This window comes from Passer montanus, unplaced genomic scaffold, assembly GCF_014805655.1.
Source record: "Passer montanus isolate IOZ18808 unplaced genomic scaffold, ASM1480565v1 scaffold34, whole genome shotgun sequence".
Lineage (NCBI taxonomy): Eukaryota > Metazoa > Chordata > Aves > Passeriformes > Passeridae > Passer > Passer montanus.
In genome coordinates, this window is record NW_024368152.1 from 8,845,196 (window position 1) to 8,865,910 (window position 20,715).

General features: G+C 37.9%; 1 protein-coding gene across 3 annotated transcripts in view; it reads left to right on the forward strand.

Moving 5' to 3' along the window:
• GREB1 (growth regulating estrogen receptor binding 1) overlaps positions 1-20,715 on the forward strand; it is a 64,373-nt gene that overhangs the window by 606 nt on the left and 43,052 nt on the right. For all 3 annotated transcript variants that reach the window (XM_039715707.1, XM_039715706.1, XM_039715708.1), the window contains exons 2-6: positions 8,039-8,195; positions 12,128-12,253; positions 12,970-13,146; positions 19,809-19,991; positions 20,272-20,415. In XM_039715707.1, the coding sequence (XP_039571641.1) occupies positions 8,039-8,195; positions 12,128-12,253; positions 12,970-13,146; positions 19,809-19,991; positions 20,272-20,415 (787 nt within the window). The remainder of the gene's footprint in view (positions 1-8,038; positions 8,196-12,127; positions 12,254-12,969; positions 13,147-19,808; positions 19,992-20,271; positions 20,416-20,715) is intronic.

The following is a 20,715-nucleotide window of genomic DNA, read 5'->3' on the forward strand; positions in this document are numbered from 1 at the left end:
TTTACAAATGTTTCTTATTTAATGCATTTTCAACATATAATACTTGTGCAATCAGTCTCCTGATTGAGTAAATTCTGAGGTTCAGATCTGTTTGTAATGTGATACACTCATCTACAGATGTATTTGCTATCCACAGATGGTGAGGTAGATTTTAAACTGCTCCCATTGTATTTGTGTCCACCCTTTGTTCATTAGATGGAAAATATGACCTAGATACAGTAGAGTGTGCTCTGCTAGTAGAAATCAGTGAAGCTCTCTTTCAAGAGTGAGGCCATTTGCTGTGAATGAGGTGGAGCCTCTGAACCTGTGCACTCCTTGGAGAGCTGCCACAGGCACTGCCTCTGCTGCCTGGCAGACAGCTCCCAAGTGTGTTTTAGCTGGGCGTTCTGGTATCTCTGTGTGCATGTGGCTGCCCCACACGCCTCTGCTGCACTGCTTCCAGGGGTGAGCCTGGTGGGATGGGGTGGGGGTAGGAATGAGTCTGGAGGCTTGGTGGAAGGAAAAACAAAAGTCTGGTTGTGAGGATGGCTCAAAAAGCTAACCTGTACAATCAGTACAGCATTACCCTTTGTGTACTCCTTTTAGATTTGGAAAAGATTCTTGGAAACACTCTATAGCAGCAGTAACCAGAAGAAAGAGTAGTATTGGTTTCCTAGAATTTTCTTTAGAAAATATGCATTTCAAGATTATCTCTCTCCTGACTTGCCAATCTTCTCCCTACTGCTTTGCTCTGAGATCTCAAGTGGCTGTTCTCAAAGCACTGGAGGAGATGTCTGAGACAGTTCTTGGAGAGAGAGCTGTGTCTCCTTAGGTAATAGTGAGAGAGCCTTTGCACTTACAGGAATGCCGCAGACCTGTACAACTTGGGGATATGTTTTACTAATTTCCCAGTCACCACTTTGATCATTACTTCCTAGCCCTGATTTGTGGCACCTTCTTCCCTCCCTTTCTCCTCCCTCTACTTGACTTCTTCCTGCTGCTTAACAAGCTCAATTGGTTTTATGTATGTAATTCTTTTTTTTTTTTTTTAAGAGAGTTTGAAGGTGGCCTCTGAAAGAATTGCTTTCATCCAAAGCCAGGAGCTGATCAAAGCAATGCACAAAAGGCAAATGGGAGCCAAGGCAGTGCTGCTGACCAGCCACAGGATCAGGGTTCTGTGCTGAAGAAATAGCAAAGCAAATCAGCTGCACTATGCTGGAAGCTGCTGATAAGGGATTTTCTCTCCAGTAACACCTGCAGAGTTTATGAGATCCTGTAGGAAAATCAAGGAAATCTGTATCAGAATACATTGTTTCTGGCAGAGAGGAATGTGAAAGCATTTACAGGATGAAGTGCCACTGCCTAAATGTATTTATTGCCATATCATTCATTAGGCTCAGTCTGCACTATTAATACAACACTGGACTATCACCTAGCTCACATTTATTTTTATCAAGTGGCTCCTTGGCCCAGTTGTCAGGGTATAAAGGAATGACAAGTCTTTGAAAAGAAGGTTCATGCTAAAACAAGAAGCAAATAAATGAAAACCAGTGCCATCATTATCTCTAAACCAGACTTCCAGTGAAAATTAAAATAGATTAATATTAGATGCTAAGTCACTTTTAAGTAAAGATTTCTTCTGAATTCTTTCTGCAGATACGGATTTTTGTCAGGCATCAGTCCCAGTAGTCCTTAGGATTATTATTTTTTAAAACTTGAAGAGTAATCCAATATATGGCTTTTAACAAAGGATTTCTGTTATGACCAATTTGAACTTTGACATTTTTATTTTGTTTAAAATAGATTAAAATATAGTGTCATTCTTAGCACAAAACAGTACTTTAAATGTATCAGAAAAAAATCAGCTCTGGTTTGAGAGTAGGTATAAGAGTTACTAGGGTGAAGGAAGCTTACATTTTCTGTAGCCATAAAGGAAGACCAAACATTGTCTTAAAAACAAAATAGTCTTTTATCCTTAATTAATTACAGGAATCTGATTGCAATTGGAGTTTTCTGTTTCCCCAAAAAACTATAGTGTAGGCTGTCACAGCTTGGATTCCTTGTCATTAAATTGCCAACATGCCTTAGTCCAGATCCCCCAGCATAGCTGCATATTTTAAAGAGTTTATGACAACTTAGATTGCTCTGGATTTTGTCAGGTTTTATTTTTTTTTTGGTTCAATGTAAAGTTGAATTTGTATGAGAAGGGTTTTTTTTTGGTTTGGTTTGGTTTTTTTTGTTGTTTTTTTTTTTTTTTTCCCCAGACATATCAGGAAATTGTTTTTCCTTTTTCTATAGAAAATATTAATTTAATTTCATTCATACATTCCCTGCATGAATTGTAGTATTTAAATTGAAAAAATGAACACTCAGAAGTAATGCTTATTGGATTTGCAGTTGAAAAAATTCAGCAAAAAAATAAGAAAATACTTTTTTTAAAAGCTGTCTTTACTATGGCCAAAATGGATGTGAAATAAATTCACAACAAGGATGATAAAAAATATTTATTTCCTGCCTGAAGATAAAAGAAAGCAATAGCTTTTTACTAGTGTTTTATTGAGGTGCTTTAACACAGATTTCTCTGAGTTTGTTTTCATCCTTTTTTATATTGATCAGTTAGGAAACGGACTTGATTTTTCAGTAGGTGGGGGAATTTTCCTGTATTGAATTTCATTGCAAAAGTGTCTGTATTAATCTCTGCAACAATCTCCTGAGAATAAAGACATTTCCCAGTTATTTACTTGTGCAGTGAGAGAGAGAACTGATTTCAGTGATTAGTATAAGAAATGTGGCTTGGAACCTAGAGTTGCCAAAAAAAAAAATAAAGGCTTGACACCTTTCAATCTGCACTCTTGTTCCAACATCCTGTTGCTTGGAAACATGAGTCAGGGGAGGAAATCATCTCACTGTTGATGCAGGAGAAAATCCCTGTCTGTAGTCAGCCTGATTTTCAAAATCAAAAGAAGGCCTAAGATAAAAATTAAAAGCAAACAGAAGGTAAAAAGAAGTGGTAGAGAGATCTGATGAATCTTGCTACAGTATGTTTGTTTTATGGAAGCAGCAGCAGAATTGTTCTTGGCTGTATAAAGGTGGTAGGATTAAGTTCTCTGTGACCTGTCATCAGCCTTAATCAGAGTCTCTCTGTTTCATCATGAGCTACTATCCAAATTTTTTGGAAACCATTAAGTTTAATCTGGACTGGTCTTTAGATAATATTTCTCATATAAGTCCACAAGATATATGGAAGTTCTAAGATCTGGTGACAGAGAATGAACTAGAATTTCTGGCAAATGTAACTGTGGTTTTATTTAAAGGTTTTATATTGCATTTAAAATGTAGTGGGCCAAATGGGGTCTACTGACCTGCCAAAATTTTGTCATATATGAAACACAGAGACTTCTCATTCATCTGACAGCTTTACTGCTGAGGAATAAATTACTTTCCTGAAGAAGTGGATTTCAATCAACAGATCCATAAGTGACTACTGATTTTATTCTTGTTGATATTGGTAGAGTTGGGCTCAGGAAAGAATTGTAATTTCATTTCTTAGCATCTTTTGAAGCTTGAAAATTTCTCTTTCGGGGTAAGACTAACAGACAAAAATCAAACCCTTCTTGAAGATTTTGGTGAAAATCATTTTGGTAAAACGTTGGTCTGGAAGTAATCTCAAATGAGATTATGGTTCCCACGCTCCAGTGTTCTATCATAAACCTCAGTCTTATGAGCCCTTTTCTCCCCTCTCTTACTGCCAAGTCAGTCTGGCAGAATAGTGCGGAAACAGATTTGACTTCCAGAAACTAGTATTTTTCTGAGAAACTGGCAATAATCCACCTCTTTACAATGCTTTTAGATGGTTTTGTACTGACAGAAAAAAGTTTTGTAAATTACTTCTACAGGTGATAATTTTGTGGCCCATGAACAACTAAGTTGATTTCTGGAAGAATAATTTTTAATTTCTTTTTGCTCATATGGTCTACAGCTGTATCACTAAATGAAACAATTGAAGGAGAGATTTCTGTGTGCCAGAAATAAATTTTCTGTTGTAATGTCTTGGCATAGCTCTGGTGCTTGTACTCCCTCTCTTCAGTGGTTCCCAGACACACTTCAGGAGTCACGATGGAGCAGTGAGTGTTCCCAAAGGGCATTTTGGATGGAGTAACCTTATTTTGAGACTAGTAGTAAAGACATAAAATGTAATACTGTATTGGGTCTCGTGGGGGCTGAGTATCAGGGTCTTTTACTTCTCCTAAGTCAAGAATTTTAACTTGCAGTAAAATGCTTTCTCCCTCCTCACAGAAAAAAATTAAGACAGCCTTTTAGATACTTAAATCCATTGTTCATGCAAACAAATCCTTTCTTTCTGTGCAAATGAAAAACTGCCTTTTGTCATAGTGATAGCAAATTCTGTTGGAGAGATGAGAACATCTTGCTATTCTCCTCTTAGAAATGATACAATAGAAATTACTCTGTAAAACTATTTCAAAAGAATGAAAGCTGGCTGCTCAAACTTGGAAAATATATTCACTGCTATAAAGCAATAATGAAAGGATTCATGTAGTAAAGTAGCGGTGTAAATTATATTGTGTAATGCAAAAAACTTGCAACTTAATATGAAACATTCCCACCTGTAACAATCTGTGACTTTTATCTAAGGCTGAATTTCTTGGTAATCAACCAGGTCTTCCTATTTTCCCACGTAATTACCTTGATTATTTTTTAAAGTCAACATAACACAGCCCACACATACTCTTTAGTTTCCTCAGGTTCTGCTGAGGGCAGGCTTTATTTATCAGTCTCTTTCAATGGGATTTGTTAAAAGCCCTGGATTACTTGCCATAGCATTCCTTAGGCTACTCAGTCTGTCCTTGGTGTAGGATTAATTTTGTCCAGAATTCTTGTGTTAGATCTTCAGTCTTCACAAAACCCTAGAGCTCCTCACAGCAAAAAGTGAGTAAAGTGCTGCTGTCTGTTCCACTATGCACAAGATGTCCCTGTGTGATCTGGGTGCTGGGACTGAATGTGCCCCTGCTGCTGGCATGGCCCTCTCTTGCTGTGCCCAGTCATTGTCATGACTCCCATGGCAGAGGGAACTCCTTACTGGAATCACAGCACTGGAGGACAGGGTCATAGCAGGTTTTCTTAAACCCTGACTAGTTCAACTGCAGTTGAACTTGAAGTTGACTCTAAATGTGACAGACATCCACCCTTAGGAAGGTCCCCATATTTCTTAATTACATAGTCTCTTTTTACCACTGAAATGCTGATAGTTCTTTATTTGGAATTTGAGATGTTCCTTTAAGTGACTAACAAACTTTTGCTCACATTTTCAGATGCCTGGACTTAGCATCTCTCTTTGCCAGCATTATCCATGGGTTTCTGAGGCATTGTCCTGACCTGCTTCATTTGTATCTGCAATTTTTTCTTGGGCTCCCTAGTGGCTCAGAGTGTTTTTTGTCTTTTTATCATGCTTTTATGAGGCTCTTCCAGGTTCAGCTCTTTGCCTTTTTGTCCCTCCTTATATTGGCAAGTATTTTCCTCTGCATGCTCTCCATGGAAACCGACCATGTGACAGGGAGATGCCCTTTGATTTATCAGTAGATGGGGTCGAGGGCCATCGTTCTCTGTCAGTGTATGGGGCTTTTTTAGTAGATCTGGTCACCATCTATGTGCATGGCTTGGACTCCCACAAGCATTTCAAAGTTTAGCCTGTGGCACCCAGTTGTATCCAAGAGAAACACAAATCAGGGCTGGGAGTGCTGAGGTCATTGAAGCAGGGACAGAGGACTCAGTTTTTGCTTCCTGATGCCATGGAGTCAGCAATTGACAATTCAGGTACCACAGTCTGAGAAGCTCTAAAGAAAAGAGGGGATGACAACTGTCATGTAGTTAGTGGGAAATGGTTTCTCCCTTGCTTGCTTTGGAGAAGTAATTTCTCTTGCAGTTGAGAATCCGTGGGGCTCTGAACAGCAGAGACTGGTGCTGGCAAAAAAGCTCCTGTAATGCCCATTTTGTTTCAGGTGGTGTGTATTTGATGATGAAAAATGGCTAAAAAATATTTATCACATCTTCCAAAATAGGTTCCTGGGTTTATGATTGTGTTTACATTGATTGTAAGACCACACAAACACATGAGATCTTACAAATCCAGAAAGCATATTTTTGTTTCTTTTTACCAACCCATTCACAAAATTAAATTAGCTGTCTAATAGGCAAACAAACATGCTTGTGTTGCAAATTCCAAAACCCACCTCTTTCACAAATAATATAATCTTAACTGATTCCTTATCTGTAACATCACATTGATAAGATGCTGGTTTCTGCCATCCTCAGGATTAAATGCAGGGTTTCTCTTCTGACCTCTTGTGGGCTCTGTAAATCCTGAGCAAGCATTCAACATTGGATATAATTAATTTCAGAGCTGACCTGGGGTTTCCTGGATATACCTTTGATAAAGCTTGTTAAGGACATTACAGATGCCAGGCTTTTCTCATTGTCTCCAGCTGCCTGTGGTGTAGGGGGAAGCAGTACTCAGAGAGAGCCAGAGGGTTCCTATCAGTGTGGGATGGGAACTGTGATCAGCTTTCTGTGTTGGAGGAGAATATGTAGCCTGATTTCCATATTAGCAGTGAACATCTCTAATAGGCTTTGCAGCTTCCCCTTCACCCCTTACCATCAGTACTATTCAGTGCAACTTCTCTGATTTTGTGTATATACATGAAATTTTTTTGGTAGTGCCTTCTTTTAGTCTAAATAATTTTATTCAATACTGCCTCCATTGTTTTATTGTTCTCATTATGGTTCTGTTAATATTGTGTATATCTATTACAGCAGTGTTATATCATATAGTACTAGCTATACTCTCTATGCAGTATTAACAGGGTACAAACGAGTGCACTAAAATATGATTATATATGTAAAATATGCTTTACAAAGTCATAAAAAGATATCCAAATCCACAAATTTGTATGTTGTTCCCTTCAAACCCCTTTTCCCATGACAAGAAGTATGTGGTTTCACAGTGGTTTTCCTTTTGCTTGACTGATTCCTACAGGATGCTTCCCAACAGGCGAATTTCCCAAGGAGCAGCCAGTGCTGAGGAGGGGCTGTTCACTGTTCAGGAATTACTGCCACAAACAGGAAGCGTTTCATGCTTTCTATTCACAGTTACTTGAGGAGGGAAAGGACATGGGGCCCAGGGCAAGAGCTACTTTGTAATAGGGAAAGAAAGCTGACATGGCTTTTGGTTACACCAGTTCATTGTGTTCCCTGGGGAAAGCAGGCGTCAGTTAAGTCCATGGAATATTCAGCTGGAATAGACTGCCTGCTTAATGACAGATTGAATAAATTACATGGTTTCACTAAAAGTAAAGTCCTAATAAATAAGTGAATGTAATATCAGTGCATGTGGATGGATACTGTTTCATTCAAAAAAGAAAAAAAAGCTTTTTTTTTTTTTACAAGGAAAAATACTGTTTAGGGTGAAAAGTAAAAGTTATATTTCACCATCTCTGGGTTACAGCAATGCTACATTATTTATGAGACAGCACCTCTGAAAGGTATATTTAACTGCTTTAGCAGGTTCAGCCTTGATGGGCCACGCAAAGATAAATACACAAAACTGTGCTGTTGCCCAGATCGTTTATTCTGCTCAAAATGCTTAAAATAGAAAGGCTGTTTAACAATAGATTGATGACTATTGAAAGTACATCTCCTCAATTGCTATATAAATGAAGGAATTACTTGAATCAGATTTCTAGTCACTTTTTCAAGAAGGTGCCAAAGCTTGCTGCCTTTCTGCTGAATTAGAGAAAGCTGTTACTTTTAGATAACTTCCTGTAATTTACCAGCAGGATCTGCTCAGTCACTGCTGCAGTCAGTGTTCTTTGCCTTTCTTTGTGGACAATGAAGCATTTCTCTTTCATGTGAAATATTGAGCCTGGCATCAGCATGCAGTGATTGAGTTCTGAGTGCTTGAATTGTAATATCTTTCTTTTTTTTTTTCTTTTTTTTTCCTCATCTCTTTTGCTTTTTTGTGTTTGTTTGTTTGTTTTTGGAGAAGATGGGAAATTCTTACGCTGGTCAGCTCAAGACAACACGGTTTGAGGAAGTGTTGCATAATTCTATTGAGGCCTCTCTCCGCTCAAACAACTTAGTTCCCAGACCAATCTTTTCTCAGTTGTATTTGGAAGCTGAACAGCAACTATCATCACTGGAAGGTAGGAAAAGAAATGGAATTTCTATTTCTGTCAAAGGCAATTCTGCTACTTGTTCAGCCATGGCTCAGCATACATGTTTTAAATCATAATATGGATAAACATATTTTTATTTGGATTTTTTATGATCTGCAGATATATATGTATTAGAATTGGATTAAAAATATAAAATGCACTGTGTTTTATTTTGACAAAATTAAGCCACTTGCTCAGATTCATCTATACACATAAATTGAAGTTCTAGGAATTTTCCATTACATTTGTGAGAAGTCTTTGGAGATTTGGATCATAAATCTGTTATCCTATAATTTATTATATACTGCTCAAAGTCACACAGAAAACCCATAATAGATTTATAAAAAATGTATGCTAAGACTGATTTTCAATGTGCATAAATACAGCAGAAATATTTTTTAGCTTTTGAGATGGTTTATAATTACTTCAGGCATAATATTTATAGTCATCCTGTGGTTGCAAAGGTAAAATTTAGGATGTGTACTTTCACAAATCCAGCACAAGTTGATATTTAACAAATGGGATTTCTCACTGAATTTGTGTGTGTTTACAGAAGCCTGGTTTCTCACTAATGTAGTTTAAATTAACTGTATGGATCTGCTAAAGAAGCCCATGATGCAGTTTGGTGTTTGGTGTTACTTGTAGTGGTCTCATGGTTTCCAATGAGTTTACTGGTGTGTGCATAACATTGGCATGGTGGTGTAGGGTTATGTTTAATAATTTGATTATTTAGTCATTTCTGTCAAGAGAGTGGAGTTTCATGTCTTTTATCCACATCTACTTTCCCTGTCATACTTTGCTGCTGTTACAGTGAGAAATGCGTAAAGGTCCACAGTAACAGACATACACACACACAAAATCAGGCCAAGGAGCAGTAACAGATAAAAGTATCTTGCACAGAATAAAGTCTTTGTTATTGCCTCACAGTGACAGCTGTGAATATTTCTTGAAAAAAAATCTGTTCACACATCATTAGTAATTTTTTTTCTTTTTGCTAATATAGGACAAAATAATGAATATACATTAATTGTTTAAATATATATGCTGTTTATTTCCAGCACAAAGCGATCCTTCTATCAAACCCTTCCATAAGAATTTAATAAACTTCCATGGTAGCTGTGATGTCACAAAACTGATTATGACATCAGTTGAGAAAGATAGCACAGGAGCAGATGCATTGTTCAGGAACAGAAGTGCAATTTCACACTTCTGTAGTTAGTTTCTTTCTTTCTTTCAAGACTTTCAAAGAACTTTGCAAACCTTGAGGGGCTGATTCTGTGTTCGTTGTAGTTAATGGAAACAGAATTGAAGTGTAATTAAAAGTCTCATAACAGCATGGCAGAGAGCATTCCTTTCATGAAAGTTTCAGACAAGGGGAACTCTGAAGTGACCTATAATAGAGTGACTCTTACGTTGTTCCTCAGGTGGAAGAGGTCTTCAAGCTGCTCTTACATAATGCAGCCTTGTCAGAAATTGAATCTTCCACTTCTAGCTGCATGAAGCCCTATGCTCTGAGGGCCAGGAGGCTCCTGAATCACAGAGACATCCTAGGGGGCTTGTGCAATGCTAATGAAACCCTTTACAGGTGGCAGCAGCTCATGCTCAAGTGCTCTCTCTTTTACTTTTTCCATGTTTGAACTGAAAATGCTGTAGCTCTCTTATTTCTTAGTCTCCACTTCCATTTTCCATTTCTTTCTTAAATCACCTGTTATGGTTGAACAGACCTCACAGTTTACCTTTGTCCAAAAGGGAAATAAAACATATTCTGTTCTTTTCGTCTATCCATACATTCCCATCTTCTCCCTTTTCATGAATTTTGCCATCTTTTGGATCTTCCGTTGTGCTAATTTAATACATAAACCCAGCAAAAATAAAAGAGGAAATCTGTGGTCATGTTTTTTTTTCCTTAGTTGGATTTTTTGTGGTTTGGCAAGCTGGGATGGCTCAGCAGAGGTTCCATTAAATGTCAGAGCTGGCACAAAGAGGGAGGGAGGGAGGGAGGGAGGGAAGGAAGGAAGGAAGGAAGGAAGGAAGGAAGGGATTTCTTGTCTTGGAGCCGGGGGAAGGAGTGGAGAGACAGATTCAGCCTTTTTGCATTACATTTGGATATTAGTCAAGGTTATGTCATAACACATAACTTACCCTTTGCTTAAATAGCATAGATGAAGGGTTTCACTTTTCCCTTCATTCAGTTGCAGCATTTTTGTCTTTAGACCATGCCCTTAAAATAGTTGTGTTTAGTGTTCTGTTCTTAGGTGTGTGCACCACACAACTGGAGCTTAATGTTCAGAGTTCAAAAGTAAACATACCCTTCAAATCCTCTTCTAGATTGGACTGTAAATCTTAATAACCTTGACAGATAAATCCTCAGACTCCAGATTTACTTTTTCCTCCCTAGCTCTCATTTATCCTATAGTAGTTTTCTAGATGATTGTACAACAATTTGTCAAAAAGTAAAAGGATATTCTGAGGAGGGTCATAGGAAAGAAAAGAGAAATGCTTAATGATATCCTGTGGGATTCTGAGTACCTGATCTGAAGTCAAATGAAGCAAAGAGTTGGCACTGGGCTTTGGAGGATGACTGCACTGCTTCATTGTTTTTCTGTTTCAAGACTAAAACCTGGATCAACAGAGTTATGTCAGTGCCTAACTGCTCTTTTACTTGCCCAAGTACAAGCAGCTATTCAGCTTCCTACTGGTCCTCAAGGAGCTGCAGCCCTTCACCACCCAGTTTTGCCAGTGGGAGCTCTTGTGTTTGCTGCAGGCATGGCCCTACAGACCGCTAGAAGCCTACAAACCCAAGAGACAAACCCCATTGGGTTCATTTAGTACTCGTGCACTGTCTCTCTTGCATGTAAAATGTTCTTCAGTCCTGTCTGTGGAAGTGTTTTCCCCATTCTCCAGTTAATTGCTCTCCTCTCCTTGCCACATTTGTCCCGTTTGCCAAAGAGGGGGTGGAGCCATTGGTCACTATGGTCAGTTTTGCTGGAGCTGCTGAATCTTGCATGAAAAAACCATTGTCCTTTGGGTGGAGAGAAGAGGCAGTCTCTAGCTGAAGGGGTGAAACACACAGCAATAAGACCCCCTAAAACACCTAACACATTCTAAAAATTGAAGCTTACATCATGTATTCCCCTCCAGTGTTCAGTACTGCCTCCACAGTGCTTCCTGGACTAGCACAGTCTGAGCACAGGCTAATGTGAACAATCTTCCTGTACATCTGCCTTTCCTTGTCACTGTACAGGGAGTGCTGGTGCATTACTTGCAGCTCTGGATTCTGGTAGGAGACAGACAGGCTGAGAATTAGGTGTTCTTGTCGTGGCATCATCTGTGATGAAACTAGTTTCTAGCAGGAACTGTTTTTTCACTGTCCTGTACAAAACCAAGGACATGGTCAATACCTAATTAATAAATTCTGCACTTGGACTGTAGCCAGGACATTCTAAAGTGCCAAGGAGTAATGAGTTTGGGTTTTATTGGCTGTTAATATTATAAACAAAGGATACAGTTACGCTGTTTTGATCAGCAAGAGTTCAAGCATTAGAAGCTAGTCCCCTAAAAATTCTGCACTTGTTTTAAAATAATGTGATTAAAAAAATTAATAAGTTGATTCTTCTTTTTATTTATCCTTTAGGGTGTTTTACTTTCTCAGGTGAAGTTGAGTCATGCTTTTGAACTTCTGTTGCATAGGAACTAACATCTTTATTTTCTTGCTGAAAGACATTCTATCATAAGCATGACTGGAAGTTGGAACTTTAAGGAGTAACAACTATCAAGAGTTGGCAACAGTAAAGTCATTGTCAAGAGAAGAGAATCCAGTTTGCAGTAATACTTTCTGTAACTGGGTCACCCTGTTCACTCACTGATTTGTTGCCAGCATTTTCAGTTGTCCAAGTCATTTATGCTATGATAATTTGCAGCAGGCAACAGAGCAGATAATGAGGAAGAAGAAGAAGAAGAGGAGGAAGAAGAATCCTCAGAATCAAGTAGTCCTCCTGTTTCTTACCAGGTGAAGCCTCCCCCCGAAGGATGTTGCACTACTGATGGTAAGAGTACAAACCATGCTGTTAGAAGCATTTGCCCTACTGAAAAGGGTAGAATTTGGGCTATTTCCCCTATAATTTGTCATAATGAGATAATCTATATGATATAAAATTCCTAAAAATATCAGTCAGATAAAGCCGGATGGCTCTCAGTTGCTCTTCTATTTGGCAGGGTCTTTGTTCAGTGTCAGATAAGCATTTGTGTTGGAATGCCTGTCACAAGGACAGAACTATTGTTCTCTTAGGCAACATAGCCTTTAAATTGTTGAGTTTGCAGGCATAGCATTTGCTAAAATGAGTGTGATAATTCTTATTGCTTTATCACCACTCTTTCCTCTTTAAAGTGTATCTTATTCCATGAAGCTCTAAAAAATATCTGAAAACCCAGGAAAATCTGGTGAAATTTACCAGATTTTGAGAACTATTTTCTCCCTTTTTGAATGTCTGACCTAAGTTATGATGATAGTGATGAGTCCTGTAAATACATAGGTTACCAACTGCCACCAAGAGAAACTTCATTGTGCATTTTTAAATTTGTGTTTGTTTATGACTGACCAAAACAAGGGAACAACATTATCTTTTAGTATGCCTCTGATCTTAGAAGGTAAGACTTTGGTTTTCATTAAAAATACAGGAAGTACTTTAACAAAGACCAATGTGAGCAGGAAACAAAAACATCTTGTCAACTTAAGATAAGTTGAATGGATTTTTTTTCCTAGGTTTCTGCCAAGCTGGTAAAGATTTGAGGCTGGTTTCAATTTCTAATGAACATATTGAGGTGCCATCTGGATTTTTACTTGTTGGTGCAAAGTCACCAAATTTACCTGATCACCTGTTGGTGTGTGCTGTGGATAAAAGATTCCTGCCGGATGACAATGGGCGCAATGCTCTGTTGGGTAAGTGTCTGCCTGCAGTAAGTGGATTCTTCTGTGGCTTCAATTAACAGCTAATTCGGGTTTTTTTGAGTTCAGCAGATCTTATTTCTATTCCACATCTACAGTAATGCTCACAGGTCATGCAGAAGAAGATAGCAAGTCAGAGCTGGCTGTGTTTACTTTGGAAAGATACAGAGTGAGCCACTTCATTAGAGATCACCTTCTGTCTGTCAGTCCAAGGCTAAAGTCATTATTTGACTGGTGCATGTTCTAGGTGCTGGAACTGCACATCTGGGAACTGGACAGGTTGAAGTGCTGCCTGTGTCTATTGTAGCTTTCCAAATACGGATGTGTACGGACTGTAGGCATGTCAAGTGAAATTTCAGGCTCTTATATACATATAAACATTTTAATGATAGTTTAGACCACAAAAAATAATGACCAGTTCAATTTACCTCTTTGAGATAGGGATAATATTCTCCACTGTGTTTGAACAATAGCCTGGGTTCTGTTCCTGACCTATGATTTCTTGCTATCATCATAATTTAATTAAATAGGAGTGATTATATATTGAAATTTTTCCTACACATGAAATCAGTTAACACTGTGTGTTTGAAAAAATACTCTTAGGAGGATGCTTCAATTTATTGTGTTTAATCTACCTAAAAGTTTAATTTCTGACATAAAAATAGATCCTTCTTCTGACATAAAAATAGATCCTTCTATATATTTTTATCGTAGTCTTTCTGATTGCCATTAACTTCTTTCAAATCAAGCCAAATAGGGAAAATCTGAAATCATGTGAATTATTTAAATTAATATTAATGTTATTAAAATGGAATATTTTTTTTATATTGGGAAAGGTGGTGCATTATTGGAGGGGGAACTCATTTTTCAATCAGACACTCTCAGGTACGTGTATATTGTTTTCAGAGTTCAGCAGTAAAATGATGCATCATATATTTGTGCACCAGCCTGAGCTTTGAATAGCAAAAGGTAAATATTTCCCAATCATTTTAAGAGGTTTTTTTAACAAACACTGAGGGATATGACATGAACTCAATTGTTATCTCAGTTTGAGCAGCTCTTCAAGACATTTGGGTTGACAGTGGAGTGTGAAGGTGCATAATGTGATCCTATGTACAGTAATTTCTTTTCCTATGTGATCTTGTAGAGTTGGATTGGTCACAGTGCATTTGACCAGTGATTGTAAAAGAATTAGGAGGGTTGTAAATCAGCAGCGTGTTGTCATTTTAAAGATAAAGACAGGAATGTTGTACCACTCAAGTCATTCACTGCTAGCACTATTAACAGCTTAAGCTCCTTAGGCTGTTAGCAGAGAGGAAGTAGTGTATTTGTTAATTGCGTGCTAAACAAGAGCAGAAAAAGGCAACAGGAACATAATTGGGAGGGTTTTATACTACTAGCATCCTCAGTTTGCTTATTTAATACATTTTAGTTTCCTGAAACCATTTAAATGCTTATTTTTGACTGTTGTTATACACTTAAATCCCAGTGAACCACATTCTTTGGCAGAGAATTCTAGTAACTCTGTAGTATGACTTTTGTGTATTCTACAACAAGCTCAAATACAAAAGAGCTTACATACTTTAAGATCTGAAGTCTTCATCTGGAAGGTAGAGATAAAATAATGTTCCTGGTCCCTCATACAATGAAAAGAATTATGTATCATAATACATAATTTAATCAAAAAATGCTAACATGAGGATAGTATACCATTTGTACAATAGGTCATACTGGATATAAACAATTATTTGATTCAGGTTTTCATATCCCAGTGCAAGTCAAATCAGGGGAAGTAAAATTAGAAGTAGCCATGAGTAGTCTCATGGTTTTGGACACATAGTGGGATAAAAACCAGAACCATCATTGCTCTAAATAATCTTTAAATGTAGCACAGTGACCTCTGTCAGGCAGTAGATTTAAATTGAAAACACGCCATATGAAGAAGAGAAATCATTTAGTGTCTTGCTTTTCAAGACAGCATAGAAGCCTTATTTTTTGGTATTCTGACTTCTGTCAAACAAGTTGGCATTTTGAAACAGCATGGAAAGTGGTCCCTTCAAGCCTTTGTAAGTTTAGAGGGAAATTGAACTGGATTCATTTTGAATTGAAATGAGCTGTCATGAGTCACAGTATATATCCCACACTTTTAGAAAGGCTTGTTGGTGATACAGACACAGGATTTGTAACCCTTCAGCCTCACTTATTTTTTTTCTTTTCCCCAATTTAATGTTTTTACTCTTAATATACTGTACTTTAGTAAGGCAGCTGTTCCTCAGTACTGTCGATTTTTTTCAGAGAGTTTATTTAAAGAGAGAAGACACCAATAAGTAACCCAACATTTCCTGGTTTCTTATGGTCTGCTGCATGTGTTTGTGAGGCTGCCTGTGGATTGTACAAAAAGACCAGAAGAAAGCAGGAAATGTCTCAATAGTTTCAGGGCCAGATTTTGACTTTAGATCTTGCTCCCATTTGGGACTGTTGATATTGCTCTGAGGCATGTGCCATTTTATTGATAATGCTACCACATTGTTCCACCATCCAGGCAGCTGTGCTTGTGATTTGAAAGTTATTTCTGTTGGAGGTGGTTTTGTTTTTAGTTTTTACAATTGATGTATTATTCCATAGGAAGAAAACCTTAGCAGTTTCTGGAAAAGACTATATTTTTGACAATGAAAATGTCTATAGGCATGTTCCTCATCTGACTCTGTTAATCTTGTTAGATCACAGGTTTAACTGCTTTGCAAAGCAGTTACAGGTTTTGCCTTTAGGAAGCTGTTTCTTGGGTTTTGTGCTGTCTAAAGGAATGTTTAGACGGAGTAAATGATCTGTGATAGTGAGATATTTATTGCTTCCTAATTAAAGTAGCAAACATGTATCGCTCCCAAAGGTATTTTTTCCCTTCTTGTTTTGTTTTTTTTACCCTAGTTCTTGCTATCCAGGGGTGTCTCTCATGATAAACAAAGCAGCTATTCACCCATCATCTTCCAAAAGACCAAACAGCTGCCTACTTTCCTATCACGGAACAAGAAATCTTTTCTTTTTTTTTTCTGTAGGTCTCTGAGGTCAGAGTGACAGAGGAAAAGATTAGTTTGCTTGCACTGTAAGCTGTATGTAAGATGACAACATTGTAGTATAAAATACTGTGACTGCTTCTTATAAATATGCAATGATCTGTTGGGCTTTTGTAACAGGACTGACTTTCCATACAATAGAGCTCTCCAGCTTGACCATATTGATTTTATTCATTTTTTAAACTTAGGACTTCAGTTTTCAAATGGAGTGGTACTGAGTAGGTGGGAAAACCATGGAGCATTGTCAGTGTTTGAGTGCCTTTTTCTGTGAGTAAAACTGAAAAGAACAAACACTTGTGGTGAAAAGTTGCAAATACAATCATTCTTTGTTTAAGCAAGCTGCAAACTTTCCACCAAAATATTAATGTTAATTAAAAGCCTGTTACCCATTTAAAAGAAAAACAAGAAGAACGTTTTCTACTACTTTATGAAAGATTCGACTATGAAATATCAAGTGGATGTCCTTCCATTCTGAGCACCTCTCTATCCCTACACAGGCTCACTGTTGATCCACTGAACCATTTTATCAGTGAGAGGGTAGGTCAGGTTTCATAACCTTTTGGTGCAAGGTCCTTCTTCAGAGCACAAGGTCCCTGCTGTGGAAGAGCTTTTTAAATTATGGACAATTGATTATTGTGATGTGAGCAAATTCAAGCAAATGCATATGACAAATCACAGATGCAATCAAATACCTTCTGATTAAACAAACTTCAGAGGGGAACAGCCTTTAGTCACAACTGAGCTGAGCTCGGTATGAACCAATGACCGAAAGGTGAAAGGCTTTTAGCCCCTAAACTCCAGGCATTGATTTCTAATTCTCCTGTGAAATCAATCCCATGACATAGATATATTGGGTCACCTTATGGCTGACCCACGTCCCCTGACCTTTGTGCTCTCTATAATGTATGGAAGAATATTTAATGCAGCTTGTTTATGAAACAAGCTGTCCCCCTGCCAGCTGCTGCCTTGGGCCATGGCATGAACAGGGCATTCAGAGGAGGATGATGAAATGTTTGGGTTCTCAGTGTTACTCAATCTGCCACATAAAATGCTCTGAGCAGTGGTGGCAGAGCCCTGCAGTGAGAAATGACTGAACAGCATTTCATTGCACTGGAACTATAAGAGCACGCTGTGTTCTAGCTGTGGTTTCAGGGCTGAGCTGCATTAATGAAGTGATGACACTCACCAAAGAGTGTCAGTCCCAGGGAATGGATGGAAAAGGGCGTGGCAGGAGCTTGCAAGAAAGGACTGAGTCTCGCTCAGAGGGGCTGGAGAAACTTGACATGAAAGATGATAATTTAACTTAAAGGAAAATTTAAAAATAAACTTATAAAATATCCTTCAAGAGCCTTTCAAAACAAGTGGACAATTTAGATCTGTTTAGTCTTTACTAGGCCTCACCTTATGCTATATACAGTGTACACTAATTTTCCAGTAGATGCTGCAGAGTTAAGAATAGGTGATAAGGGCAAAAGTTTTTTTTTTCAGGTAAAAGTTATTGCTAAAGTTGCTTTGGGCAGATGTAATTTACAGAAGTGATCTGAAAATCTGAAGTCCTAATGACAAGATTTTGTGTCTGCTGTCCAACTTGGATTGAACAAATACTTCAACATATGGCTTTGTCAAGTTGCTTTGTCAAGACACTCCCAGCAAAATGATAAAATCTAAAATGTGTACTTCTGGAAAAAAACAAAGAGTAAATTTGAAAACGTGTGTGGTCTTTTAGGTGGCAACCAGGCAAAAATTGCAGTGCTGCTGCTGTGATGCTCTGTGTGCTGCCACATAGGAAAGTTTTCATTTACTAGCAAAAGTATTTTTGATGATTTCTTAATTGGCATAAAATGCATGCAAACTCTACAGCTTTTGCCACATCCGTTCTAATTTTGTTTCCTTTTGTTGTTGCTTTTATTGCAGCTACTCAAGGCTGTGTGATGTTAGACAGATGCTTTTGTGCTGACTGATATAACACAGAGGATTCTGCAGAGTCATGACTTGTCCTGATTTTATGAGTCACAATGACTTTTATCATCCTACTGACTAGGATCAGAGAGATAATAGGGAGCTTTCAATGGTTGTTAGCCACTTGTTCCCATGGATACCAGACCAATCTCCACATCAACTTTAGTTTTTAATAAATTCTTCTGAACCTTTTGAAAACTAACAAAAGTGCTCAGGTTGAAAACCAAGCAACAGGTGTTTACAGAGAATTATGTTTTAGTGCTTATGCTTTACAGAAATAAAAAAGCATTGACCATTAGTTTGTAAATTTAATTTGTTTGAGATATGTGATGGAAATAATAAATTTCATAAATGTCTCTTAATTTAATTTACAATATTACTGATCCTTTATTCCAGTTTTTTTCTTTTCAATGGTATTGTCCACCTTATGTGTAATACATTTCCTTTATTTTTACCTTGTTTCAATTCACTGAATAGACCCTTTTCATTTAAATTCCTGTTATTACACATAAAAATGTACATTATATGATTAAAATTAAAGAAAAGGTCATACTTCAGGTCATGTGTAGGGAACAGAGAGAAAATTTCCATGGGCAAGATTATCTCTTAATTGCTCAGTATAGGATGACAATAATAATAATAATAATGACAATAATATCAATAAGTATTTTCAGATAGTTTCATTAGTCTGATGAGGATTAAAATGTCTTAAGAAATACTTTGTAAAATGGACAAAAGAAAGAAGAATCTTAAGGCAGCTGTGTGAGCAGTGCCCTTTATTTAGGATGCTAATGACATCAGCACCATGAGCCCCTTGTTGAGGCCCAAGCTGTGTATCTCAGAATAGAGGAAATGGCAGTATCCCTGGAAATGCCCCATCAAGCCTGAGTACAAAAAGCTTTATGGGGAAGGACTGTGTCTCTGTTGTGTCTATAAAGTTGCAGACACTTTGTTCCTGTAATCATAAATAGTTTCAACTGCTGTGAAGTGCTGACACAGTCCAGCCATAATTTGACAAAGCTGTTTTAAATTAATAGCCCAGGAATGCTTTAGTATTTTCTCCTCTTTAAAACAGTGTCTGTAGTAGGAACTTGGTACTTAAATATGTTTAGATCTATCTAAATATAGTAGGTTAAATATACTTCATTTCTAGAGACTTAATTGCATGTTTCATTGAACTGAGTGAAGTGAAATTCAGTGGCATTGAATGACATGTCAATGAAAACTGAAAGAGAAGTGAAGCATGTACGTGCTGTGGTGCTGAATAGGGCTGGGGTTAAGCAATTGACTCAGTGCTCTTCAGTCAGAAACTGTTCACAGGTAGGTAATAAATAGGAATTGTGATCTTTTTCTAGGGGAGAAAATTAAAAATATGGCCCATATTTTTATTTTTTAAAGGTGGGGCTGTGTTTTTGCAGTCTGTTATTTGAAACAAAATACAGTTTCTGTACAAAGTGCAAATATGTTTTTTAAGGAAAACGGTAATAAAAATTTTCACTATGAAGAAAAACCAACCAAAACCCCAACACCTAAATACAGCCTTTCCTCTGGAAAGAGTCGTGTTTGAATGTTATTAATAGTGACCCACCTATCTCATTGGATTATGTGTATTGTTTATTTTATCAGGCTTCTCTGGCAATTGTGTTGGCTGTGGCAAGAAGGGTTTCTGCTACTTTACAGAATTCTCAAATCACATTAATCTTAAACTGACCACTCAGCCCAAGAAACAGAAACACTTAAAGTATTATCTGGTCAGGAATGCACAGGGAGCTCTGACCAAAGGATCTGTAATCTGCTGGAAAGGCGCAGGTAAGATAATGAAGCTGTCTTCCTCGAGCTCTGGTTTTCATCATCCAGGCTTAGCTATCACGGGGACTGGCGTCTGTGTAAAGCCTAAGAGAGACCATTTGAAAGGCTCTCTACAGCCAGGTGGCTGCTGGAGCAGCTGTAAAAGCCATTGTCTGACCTATTATGAGCCTGGCATGTCTGAAGACGTTGGTTCCTTCATTCCAAGTGCTGTAGCCCCTGAGCAATTCATGTGTGAAATTATCAGAAAGATAAAGAAAGTTCTTTTTTTTTTTTTGTACAGAGTTCAGAGGCCGGCAGTCTTCAACCAGTACCTGCTCAAGCACCTTGTTCCAATTGCCAGAAAGCTCAGGCCTCTCAGGAAGCACCTCCAGTGAGCCTCTGCCACCTGCAAACCCCAGTGCTCCAGCTGGGACCCAGCAAACAGGTACCTCTTGGGAGGAAAACACGCCGGGGTTCCACTTCCACTTAACTCCTCTGTGCTTGTGTATTTGGGTACTTGTACTTGTGTGAAAGCAAAGACAAACAAACAAGTAAGCACATTGCCTCATAAAACAAGTTGAATAGAATTGGAGATCTGTTACAAACAAAGAAAGCAATTACAGTTTGAAGGCTTCTCGCTGTCCATTTTCTCACACCAGGTTTATGTATAAAAGGTTAGCAAATAGTAAGTGGGTGTTCTGCAGCTTACTCACAGTTGAACCAAACCAGAATGTTCTAAAAAGGC